Raw genomic sequence first — 11,848 nt, 5'->3', positions numbered from 1 at the left:
TAAAATGGCAATTCACTATCCTATTGTTTCTGGAGGGACGAAAATGCGAATTAATGTTCTTGCTCTATTAAAATCATGCAGAGTCATCACTTGATTTCACAGGAAGCCCCGTTACTGCGAGGAAGGTTTGATGATGTGATTAGGTGATAGACTTGGATTGTTTATGAAAATGATCAGTGCCACCTTTCTACCTACTTTTGCCTGAGTATGATCGTTTGAATAAATGAAATTCATCTGACCTGTAAAGAGGGACATCTTATTGCATTTGCATTCTGGTTAATTGTTATGGTTGTTATGGATGAATTTGTTGGCTGGATATAGCTGACATCTAAATGTTATTATCTATAAATTCAGGACGTGATTTTGAAACGCATTAAAGTAATATTTATTTTTGGATTTGAAGTGTTTTCAGATTTGCTCTTGACCTTTAGTACGTAAACGTAAACTAAAGTGTGGCACTAGCCTGTGAACGGGTAAGTAGTATTAACAGCTATTATATGACACACAGAACCGCTTTGTTTCTGAATATAGGTCTAACTCAATTTGTATTAACTTCTGAACTTATTGCAAAATGCAGAAATAAAGTAGGAACTTAATTCCACAGTATCAGTACTGTACTTCAATTCTAGCCATGGATGAGGTCAGTCAGAAAACATGAATAATTCAAAGCAATTCGCTACGATTTATATTAGACACTTCGGGATGAAATAAAGCATCGTTTCCCGAGCGCTCAAAACCAAACTGAACTATAAAGATGCGGGGTTAGATTGAAAACTAGTGGATGTATTGTACTCCAGAACTTCAAACCGAACCCCACCACAGGTCTAGAAAGGTCTTTGATATGGCCCACCGGTCACTTTTACTAAACATGGAGTAATAATTGAAAGTCTGACCTTATAAAGATAAGGGGAATATTTTCTAACTGAGATAATATTGAAAGATAAGATTCAAATTATATTTAACCACATAACAGTGAACTCTATTGTGACTGTTGAAAAAAAGGGCCATTCATATAGATTATGTGAATCTTGCCCATAGGTAAGACTTAAGACATTGTACAAGCGCTATCTGTGTATCTGTGGTGAATCTTAAACTTTTCGGTATTCAGGTAAAAAAAGGTCTGCTTAGATTTGTATTATACATTTATATATAACTCCAATAAGGGTTTAAAATTCTCCAGGAAGGCTCGGCATTTCTGAAGGGCCCCATTCAGCTCTTCGCATGGAACCAGAATTTAATTCATTAGGGTATCGAATATTAATAATATGGAAATAATCTCCTTGACGTCACTCTTGCTGCGTTAATAACACACAAGAATAAAAAAACCGCGATATTTAAAACATTTGGTGTTTAATTGCTGCGTCCCCATGAATCGCAACAGCCGTCGCCTTAACGCAATAATGAAAATGCATGACAAGGGGACACAATGCACTGTACTTTCTTACTTTAAAGTGCCGATTGTCATCGTACAAAACCGCAGTGTATACCCGGCAGAAGTCATAAGCGATCCGCTTTACAATATATGCAAGGTCAAATTCTAATTGCTACCATTCAATATTTCCGATGACATCTGATAAGAACAGCTACTGAAAGTCTGATTGCACCCCCAAAAGCATGTATGTAAGACATTTACTGTCACCCGTAAGGGGGATCCTCCCTGTCAGAGTTAACCTCCGCAAAGACAGTGGGAAAAAATGAAATCGCCGATTAACAAGATGTTTTCCCGTTTAACCTTTCACCCTAAATGAATTTGGCAAATACCTGTTTACAGGGTTCTCTTGAATGATCGAGAGTGATACACAGAGACTTTTTTTAATTATATATTGAACGCAGCCCGACCTATTAACACACAGCAAGAGAAAAGGACATGAAAGCGCCCAGGAACCACACAGACTGCGCTGAGTCGATATAATTATCTAATAGCATAATTCCCCTACCTGGCCAATAGAAATATAGAGATTCAGACCGAACAAGGTCCCTGGACGCGAGGCAGCAACTAAACCAAGGAACGACCCGACGCTAAGGGAAACTGCGCACTTTTCATTCGATGGCGATTTAAATTTTGTTGCTTTAGGAATCATTTTTTGAAAATCCCCCTCTAATCCTGCGTTACTGTTAAATATTGTGCGATGCGGAGTAAATTTAAAGAACGCTGCGACGTGAGCTGGAGAAAATTCAAGGAGCAGATTGGAAATCCACGCTTGCAAATTTGCTTCCGCAAAAGTTTTGTTTCTGCCTTTTTGCAGGAAGTGTTTATTTGCAAGAACCTTCGGCATTTCCAGTTGGAGTTTCGTCACGGGTGCCTGCCGACCATCTATTCCTTGCCGGACGATGGAAGTGTGAGCGGTCGGCGAGGTTTTATTCGCCCGGTGCTCTGCTCCATTCCGTACGGGCGGAATCCGCCTCTCCGGGTTTAAAGAGCAATTGACGCACTTAAGAGTCTCCCCTCAACCTCAAGGCGAGTAATAGCGACCAATCATCAAGCCATTACAGGGCTTCAGTGGAAGCTGTTTATGTGATATCAGCACTAATTAGCTCATGAACTAACAAGTCGTTTGCACAACTTTCCAGCCGTGTGATAAAGTGACCGCATAGATGGATTGTTCCTGGACTATGTGGCCACATCGCTTCTAAAGTGTTCGCCGACCAACTTTTAATGTACTCTTCCTCAATCTCAGCAGTAATACTTTTCTTTTGGGGGGGGGGGGGCATCGCACAACCGCCCAACCGCCCATTTCTCTCTCTCTCTCTCTCCCTTGCACTGAGGAGAAACTGACTGGCAAACCATGTTCCAGCCAACACCGAAGCGGTGTTTTACCATTGAATCTCTAGTAGCCAAGGACAGTCCACTGCCTGCTTCGAGATCAGAGGAACCTATAAGGCCAGCCGCCCTCAGCTATGCGAACTCTAGCCCCGTGAATCCATTCCTGAACGGCTTCCATACCAACGGCAGGGCAATCTACTCCAACCCGGAGTTGGTATTCGCGGACGCGGTCTCTCACCAAACCAACACGGCAGTACCGGTTCACCCAGTCCCTCCACATGCTTTAGCAGCGCACCCTCTTCAATCGTCCCATTCTCCACATCCCTTATTTGCATCGCAACAAAGAGATCCTTCGAGTTTCTATCCATGGCTAATACACAGGTACAGATATCTGGGACACAGGTTTCAAGGTACGTCCACTTTTAATCAACTGATTTTATTTCGTTGATTTTTTTTTCGCTCTCATACCGTCGATATGTTGCACAGCAATTTCCTGCTCCCCCCCCCCCCCTCCCCCGTGACAGATTCTATATTTACGGCTTCTCCTTAACGCAGCACTTTAACTTGTAGTCTTTAGTGAAGGAGACCGAAAGTTTGACGCAGGAGTTTGCTGTCGGGCCCTTTTACAGAGCTCGGCGGAAAACTGCCCTGCTTTGAAAGTTTCAGAGAGGGGCATGATCGTGGTTGTAAATGCCGAAGAATCAGAGGCCGTACGTGGCAAACAGAGATGTGGTCGGGGCAGGAGCGGGTACATTGGTAGGGGATTGAAATTGTTGGCGTATGTACTGGTTGCTAGATTTAGCCATGGCCGGCAGCGTTTGCCTCACACGGCACTGTACTGCAGCGAATGCGCGCCGACTGTAGAAACACACTCGCAGGCGATTTTGATTTCGTTTCTGAGTCACTCATTACTAGATATTGAAGGGCCGGGATCCGGCGGCGAAGTCTATACAGCGCTTGCAGTCTGGGCAAAAATGCGGATTTCCATAAATCTGGCGGTCTCGCCATTCTTGCATTTTTCCCATTCTGCATGTGCCCGCACATCCAAGTGAATTATATATACATATTTAAAAAACGGTTTGTTGTACCAAGTGGAAGTGAGATGTGTGAGTTAGAGTTATTGCATTATTTTTTTCAGGTTGAACGATCCTTAACGCAAATAAATGCATTTGAGAGTAAACTAATTATTTTCATCCGTTTTTATTCATTTTGTCCTTCTTGGAGCAGGTTAACGTGTTAGTCTTGATAGAACTGGATAATAACTGACAACTATATCTTGCCATTGAGATTTGGTTGCGTTGTGATAAATATATTTAGTATTTTGGACTGTGTATTCGTTCGGGTACACTGACAGTGGTGTATAATGCCTGCTCGGTGGATTCAAATATGTTTATTTGAAGGATATTATATTAAACGAACTCAATAAATGAAATCGAAGTTAACTGCAATTTTAAAACATTGGAAAGGTAGCGGCTATATCCTTTACGCTTCAAAGTTTACGTTGCCGTTTCGATGAATGTTGCATATTGGACTCTGGAAACTAAATGACTTTCAAAACTGCTATTCAGCAGCACGATTCAGTGACGTTCGGATAACCCCCCGAACCATCTTTTGTTGATTTCCAATTCAAATTCAATGATTCTCAGGAAACGAAACGAGTCCGGAAAGCTTTTTATTGCACAATGCGCTCGCCAGGAAGCCCAAGCGCATCCGCACGGCCTTCTCGCCGTCTCAGCTGCTAAGACTCGAGCACGCTTTTGAGAAAAATCACTATGTGGTGGGCGCAGAGAGGAAACAACTGGCCCACAGTCTCAGTTTAACAGAAACTCAGGTAAGAAAAAAACACCATTTTTGCCCGTAAAATTATTCGATTCTCTCGCATGGTTGAGTGGACGAGTATATTTTTCAGAATAAACTAACCATGTCTGTACACTTTTGATAGAAACTAAACCTCGTTCTAAACACGCAGTGGCAGTCGTTTTTTTTAATGTATCAGGATTTAGCGAGTTTTCACTGCATTTTTAATACATGTTTAACGGGTTGCTTTAAAAGTGAATGGAGATTTATTTGAAACTCCACTGAAACCACGCAAGAAGGGCGTTCTGATCAAGTAGATTTGTACACGTTGCATTCCGGACAATTCCAGGCGATATTCTGCAACGGTTTGCTGATTTCAAATTTCCCTAAATTGCTAATTGAAATATTTCTCAAAATAATGAAGGGGGAATTATGCAATTTTCACGGCGTTGATCACATACAATTAACGTTTAGTGCTAATAGATGATGTTTAGAGATGAACGTTGGCATTCATCTGGTCGAACTCCGCGCTGTTGCTGATTGTAGTCGCGAATGTTAAGAGCCGCTTATTTTGCCCTTTGGGTTTTGTTCGACATGCATGATGTTTGGGATCCTCGGTGCTGCCACTTAAGTAAAAAAGGAGTCGCCGAGAAGGACTGATGACATCTGACATTTCACGTCCCGTTGAATATTTGCATCAGATAATTTCTGTCAGCAAGCTCTTTGCAGTCCCGAAATCATAATGACAATTGAAAAGTGGAGTGTGCGCAGGTACAAAATAAAGAAGGTGCAAGAGATTTGTGTAGGAAATAGGACGAACGCGGGCTCGCATTCTGTAAAAGTCTGTGGACAAGCTTCATTTTTAGAAAGCTTTGTGCTTTTCAAAATCGTCACGGGCAAAACATTGAGCAGGAACAAATAGGTGGCCTTCTCCATTTGCTCGTCGAACAAGGGAGCGGTCAGGCTTAATTTCCTATTTAATGTGTTCTTCAAGGTGGCTTTGTGTGACGGCGAATCGATGCTGGCTGGGTGCTTTTGTCTGGGTGGCGGGCTTGGCCTGAACAAACGAGATCCCTTTGGAGACCAATAGCCTCCCTCTCAATTAGGGAAGAGAGAGAGAGAGAGAGATAGAGAGAGAGGGAGAGAGAGAGAGCAGGGTTGTTTTGCATGCGTAGACTAACGGACAAGTGATTTCCAGCGCAAATCCGCGTGTGTGTTTGGGTGCTTTTTATACAAGCACACTCGGACCACCGGTGTAACAATTTCTTCATGAACCTAGTATCTTAATTTTCTAAATTTTAAATAAAACCACCGAAAAGTACTTGCATCACCTGCGCACTTGCTAAGGCAACGTAAAATGGATATAATACCGTTCCCAATTTTTAATACACTGCCATTAATGCGAGACTTATATCGATTTTAGAATATAAAGGGGAAGCTGCAGACATAATAATGATGCGCACCCGTTTTAAAGTGGAAGCATTGATCTTGTGAAACTGATCGTGAAACTGCTCTGTGTTGTTGACTGCGGCGTGCAGCCCTCTTCGCTCGGTGACACTTGTGTACAACTTTGCCACATCGCAGACGTTGAGCGAGATGCTCGGGTTGGAAAAATGGAGAATTCGAATTGTTTTGATTTTATTTTTGCCAACTAATTTGCAGTCAGTGGGCGCCCTACAACACGGGAAGCGAGATTGCAAACAATGCAAGTGTTTGTCCAAAATTTTTATTGCTGTACTAAACGCATGAATGTGATGGTGTGGAGATGGCAATGGGTTTCGTTGGGTAAGAAAAGGAAAGGGTGGAAGATCAGGAGAATAAGTTCACAGTTCGCACTGGAGGATGGCGTATTTTTGCCTTTATTTTAAATAATTAAATAAACACAATTTAAACTTTCTCCTCAAAACTTCCCCGAGCTAATATTTACAGTGGAAAAATCGTACAGAATAATATTTCAGATTATTTTTTAATACTCTGCCTAATATATATTTGTTCTCTTTCAAGTTTCATATATATATATATATATATATATATATATATATATATATATATATATATATGTCTTCAAATAAAACTTGAAACTATAATATATATATATATATTTAAAAAAAAGATTAATATGTAAAATGAGAACAAATCTCTAGCCGATTGACCCTGAAAAATCCCAAGCGTCAGTCATAATCAAAGATGATGTGTTTTTATTGAATCGCACAATATAATTCAGGCACTACTGAAATGTGTATGCAAATATCATTTACTGTTTTATTGTCCAATTTTAATGACCAATTCAGTAGAAACTCCTGTAACTTTTTTTCAGGTAAAAGTGTGGTTCCAGAACAGAAGAACGAAATTTAAACGGCAAAAGTTGGAGGAGGAAGGGACAGATGCACAACAGAAGAAAAAGGGGACCCATCATGTCAATCGTTGGAGACTTGCGACCAAACAGCCGAGCCCTGAGGAGATCGATGTCACCTCGGACGATTAGAACTGCAAAGCAAAAAATGATGTCAAACTATAGTGTTACTTTCAAAAACAGCAAGAGTTGCTGATGTAGACAAGGGGAGATAAAAACACTTCATCCAAAATGCAATTCCAATGACGAGACAGCTGTGGTAAGAAGTCCAAGAGGTGGCACTGCGCGTACCGTAAACTGCCCAGAGGCAGCGATCAATCAACTCCGGGCAAGAAGGTTGACAAGCGGACTTCTCCATCTTATTGTAAGGCAGTTCGCTTTTACGCGTACTTCCAATCAAATTCCGGACTTTTTGCACTTCCGAATTCAAATTATAAAGAACTGAATGGAACAAAAATCGAAAACCCACACCTGTTTCACAAACTGAATTGCATGTGAGCCGCTCATGAAAAAGATGGATTACTATAAATACAAAAAATGCGGGACTTATTTTTATTTTTTCTTATTTGCTTTGAGAGAGGTTCTGTCAGCTGTGTGCTTTTTACAGAAAAAAATTGCTGTTTAAAAAATAACTCCTGTTAAATAATTATACCTTCCGGCGTCGACGTGATTGTGATACGGCTTTGAGGTAGAAGTGCTGCGTTTTTAATGTTCACCAAACCAATTAAAAAAAGTTAGAAATCTTTGGATTAACAAAAAAAAAAGACCAGAATTTTGGTCCTTTATTTAAAATAAGAAAAGGGTTTTTTTCAATTAAAAGAGAATCCCGGAATTTTCTTTGTTCATCATTCTGAAGTGAAAACAGAATTCCCGTGAGGTGACATGGTTTGGCTGAACTTGCTTGCAAGTTGCCACAACAGGACTAGGAGCAAAAGTCATTGGCTATCTCTGGGCGGCTGTGGGTCAACAAAGCACTGAGCTTGTTATTACGTGTTTATTGCGACACTAAAGTGAAAGATGTCTCTGCAATGTCTTCTATCGAATGTAAATACTTGTGTTTGTTGAGTTTGTTGCAATTCTAACACATTATACTTCCAAGAAGTATGTCATTGTCATATTTTGTCAATAAAGATTTATCCATTTGCTGCTCAGAGTAATCAAAGTAGTGAGGCATCTATGGGTTTTGTTCAAATATGAAAAATCAAAGTGACCTAACTCAGGTCCATAATATTGGCTGTTTTTGTTAACTCCCATTTAACTTGATTGATATTATGGAATCAATTAATTCTTCGAATTCTCAATTTTTGTAGCCATTTCAGAACGCGATCTTTCCTCCCTACCAATTGCGTTCGCAAAGATACAGTCCCTACTCTGCATTGTATTACTAAATATTATATTAAGGGACCCGTAATGACGGCTGATACTGCATAACTATTTATTATTATTTTTATTTGCGTGAGTTTTGAAATGGAATGGTATATTTTATATATAAAAATGGAAGGTTTCTCCCGCGATTAAGTTATTAAACAAATGTCTACGTGATTGGGCGGAATCCAAATCTTCATTGTTTTGACGTTTTTCCACTCGTGCTTTTTTCATCATTGCATGAGATAGCAGAGATGCACAAACAAATTAATTTATCGGCGTTTGACATGTGGCGAAACTGTACCGTGCAAGAAAGGGTATAGAATTTTATTAATTTAATTGATATCGCAATTAAAACTGTAGCATTTGAACTGTTTGTAACTAGATCTTGACTACAAAACGGGTTTCTGAACCAGGCAATGTTTTTCATGGTTCATTTACGTTTCATCCTGATAGACTGCATTAATCAGTTTTATTTCCATTGACAGAAACCTCGTCTGCTCTGTGTAGCTACAAAGAGTCCTGAAATCTTTTGTGAAAGTGCAAATCAGTTTAAGCAATTATCATACCAGGAATACGAGGAAAGCGGAGGCAGCGCCACTGGTTCGTTTAATCTCTTAATCCGCGAATAGAGGGAATAGTTTGACATAACTCAGGACAATCTCACTCGTCGTCACACTGTGATACGGCGCAGTTACAAAGCGCAGGAAAAATAAGGGCTTTGTTTTAACTCGTGTCTCTAAATTGCACAATTAATTACTGTCCGCACGCGTCCTCGCAATGGGGGAAACAAGGTTTGTAGAAACCGATAGCAATTTCAAGCTCTCGAGTGCAAGGGGAGGTAATAAAACACAGTAATGTTAAAGGCTAATGTACACGAAATAAGATTTATTTGCACATTAAGGACAAAGTGCCAAGTGTATGGACAGTCAGAGTTTGTGTATTGAAATTGTTCTGTTTTTCGCTGCCCTTTTACCCTGTTCGGAGTTCGCAGCGATTTTCGAAATATGTATCCAGATGGCTTTGTAGTTTAAGACTTGAGCCCCCCCCCCCCACACGCACACACATTTTTTCTACCATATTCCTTTTTCATTTTCATGCCAAGATTCAAGCCATTGCTGTGACGCTGTGATTGTGTCTTTACTGTTGGACCATTTGATCAACAATATGTGAGGTGGTCCATAGTTCTTCAGTATAAAGCTTCGCACTTAAGAATAGCGTGGTCGTTTTCCTAAATGGTTTCCCATCTGGATCAGGGGGGGAAAGGAGCTTCGTCTTGTGCTCTACATATACTTAGCAGGAAGAACGTAAAGCGTCCTGCGCAGTAACATCAATAAATCTTTTGAGAATACCATTAGCTTTGAAAAACCTAAAAGCTTTATTACAAACCGAGCTTTGAAAATAGGGGATTAGGAGGCTGAAAAGGTTCCACAATACTTAGAAGAAAAGGTTTCATGCTAATGAGGTTAATGCCCTTTGTATCGCAGGACTACACAACTTCATTACCCGCTATCTCAGCGTACACCAAGCGGCGCTGAGGACTCGCCTGCCGCTGAATACACATGAGCTTTCCCTGACCGGCTAAAGAAGGATTTTATACCAGGTCTGTTCAAACTAGATAATTATATCTTTTCAAGTCGGAATTAAGATAAATAACTGGAGGATACGCGGCTCGCCTTGATCCTTGGAAGCAAATTCGGCGCACTTTTCCTAAGCATCAAATAGTGACAGGCCAGTTATCTCATTAGAAGTTTCGCTGTCTTGCCTCGCTGATTCCATTCACTCGTTTTAAAAGAACAAAACAACAACAAAACTGTGCACTAATTATACCTCGTGATCTGGATATTAAAAAAAAAAAAATGTTACCATTATACCTTTACTGGTCATTTTCTTCCGTGTATTCCGAGCTGCGAAATTCATGGCAAGTAGAGACTCACAATATTAAAAGGTCATTCTTAATTCCTTGTGGTATTGTTTATTCCGTGATGGCGTGTTAAACCATCTTATTGAGCAGACATAGGATTACTATTGCCATTAAAATATGAAAGAGAATGGGCCGGTCTGGTTGAGGTTGTTAATAGAACGGCAGAATGTTCATCATAGTTGAGCTGGATTTGGAGGTGAATATTAATATGTATTAATAATATATATATTAATAATATATATTAATATATATACGCGCATGTGTGTGTGTGTGTGTGTGTACATCCATGTGTTAACTGCCGTGTACTCTACAAGCACGCTTATATTAATACTGTACCTGGTCCCTAGGGTGTGTACTTTCTCATTCATGTAGGTAGCTTCTTTATTGCATACATGTCTATTTAAGGATGGAGGCGAGATTGCTCCACTTTGCTGTAATGTACCAATGGTACATTTACTGGGGCAGCCTGGATAAAACCGGTGAGGTGTATACGCTTCTTGCAAACACAACTTACAACATTACTGCGTATTTAAAACTGGCTAATGATGTCGCCGTGTTGTATCTATGTGTGAATGAATGTAGTGCCTCCTCTACATTCGCGCCTAAATAAATAACAGAGGCGTAAAGCAAGATTACACTTTTCAAATTGTCTTTCAATTGAACGTGCATGCAACCAAGACATTGTTTATGTGATGACTTAAAACTTCTAAAAATGATTTGATTTACGATTTCATTTTCAATCTCTTGGTTCCCCTGTTCTCGTTTCCTTTGCTAATTATTGTCAAGCACCCCAAGCTTAATTTATATCCGCCCCGCACTGTAAAACTTCACGGAAATGAACATCATGACTATAAACAAAGGGAATGTATTGTGAAACGTGCTCATGAAGAGTGGTTCGTTAGAAAGTAATTTCCCTGATATACGGGCGTCAGTTTGATGCCCCTTCTGTCTTCAGTCAGAAACCCAAACCTTGTTCAACAGTACTGCCGGCTTTCCCTGTTGTATCCTCTGATCAGTATCACTGTTTAGGAACTACTTAGACCTCATAGATCAATTGATTTACTTAAAGAAAACAAGCCCGCTGCGATTTGCAAGTGGGAGTTTTGAGAACCTAGTGACCCAGTGACAAGCACTAACCTTAATCTGTGAGATACCTGGTCATGGCGGGGCAGCCGATGAGCTAAAACACTTTAATGTCACGGTTTCAAGCAACATCAAAAAATCCCTAATAAATCAACCTTTTCTCATTTAATCGATCAGTTGCAATTATCCCAGCAATCCACCAGAGTGAGTCATTAAGAAATGATAGGCATGACTGGAAGAATACCCATTAATTCACTTCCTAATCTCGCAAAAAAAAGGACTATTTGGAAATGAGTTCCATATTTAGCAGCTAATCATATACAATTCAATCTCATTACCGATCCTAACTTTTTTTATAGGATAAAGTGCCGTGTACATACTGCACTGTTACATTGGCTTTTTCTGTAATATTTCCAATCCATCGTTAAGTACTTCGTTTATTGTTAACACACACCGGAAAATAATTTCACAATCAGTTTTAAGTACTTCCATTTTGGCTTAATTGAGTGAGATTTTACATTTAACATTGCGCGCTTAATTTTAAGCTACATTTGACTTGCTA

At 40.0% G+C, this 11,848-nt stretch overlaps 1 protein-coding gene across 1 annotated transcript; it reads left to right on the top strand.

Moving 5' to 3' along the window:
* Positions 1-1,994: 1,994 nt before the first annotated feature.
* On the top strand, positions 1,995-10,295 carry emx2 (empty spiracles homeobox 2). Its single transcript, XM_078413439.1, has 3 exons — positions 1,995-3,174; positions 4,411-4,595; positions 6,879-10,295. The coding sequence occupies exons 1-3, from the start codon at positions 2,787-2,789 to the stop codon at positions 7,044-7,046; spliced, it is 741 nt and encodes a 246-aa protein (XP_078269565.1). The 5' UTR covers positions 1,995-2,786; the 3' UTR covers positions 7,047-10,295.
* The last annotated feature ends 1,553 nt before the right edge of the window (positions 10,296-11,848 follow it).

This window comes from Rhinoraja longicauda, chromosome 16 (assembly GCF_053455715.1).
Source record: "Rhinoraja longicauda isolate Sanriku21f chromosome 16, sRhiLon1.1, whole genome shotgun sequence".
NCBI classification, from domain to species: Eukaryota; Metazoa; Chordata; class Chondrichthyes; order Rajiformes; family Arhynchobatidae; genus Rhinoraja; species Rhinoraja longicauda.
Note: the sequence above shows the minus strand (reverse complement) of the source record. Positions and strands in the feature narration are given on the sequence as shown.

Coding starts and splice junctions, on each gene's coding strand:
- emx2 (XM_078413439.1), top strand. CDS start 2,787: ATGTTCCAGCCAACACCGAAGCGGTGTTTTACCATTGAATCTCTAGTA. Junction 3,175..4,410: donor TCTGGGACACAGGTTTCAAG/GTACGTCCACTT, acceptor AATGATTCTCAG/GAAACGAAACGAGTCCGGAA. Junction 4,596..6,878: donor TCAGTTTAACAGAAACTCAG/GTAAGAAAAAAA, acceptor ACTTTTTTTCAG/GTAAAAGTGTGGTTCCAGAA.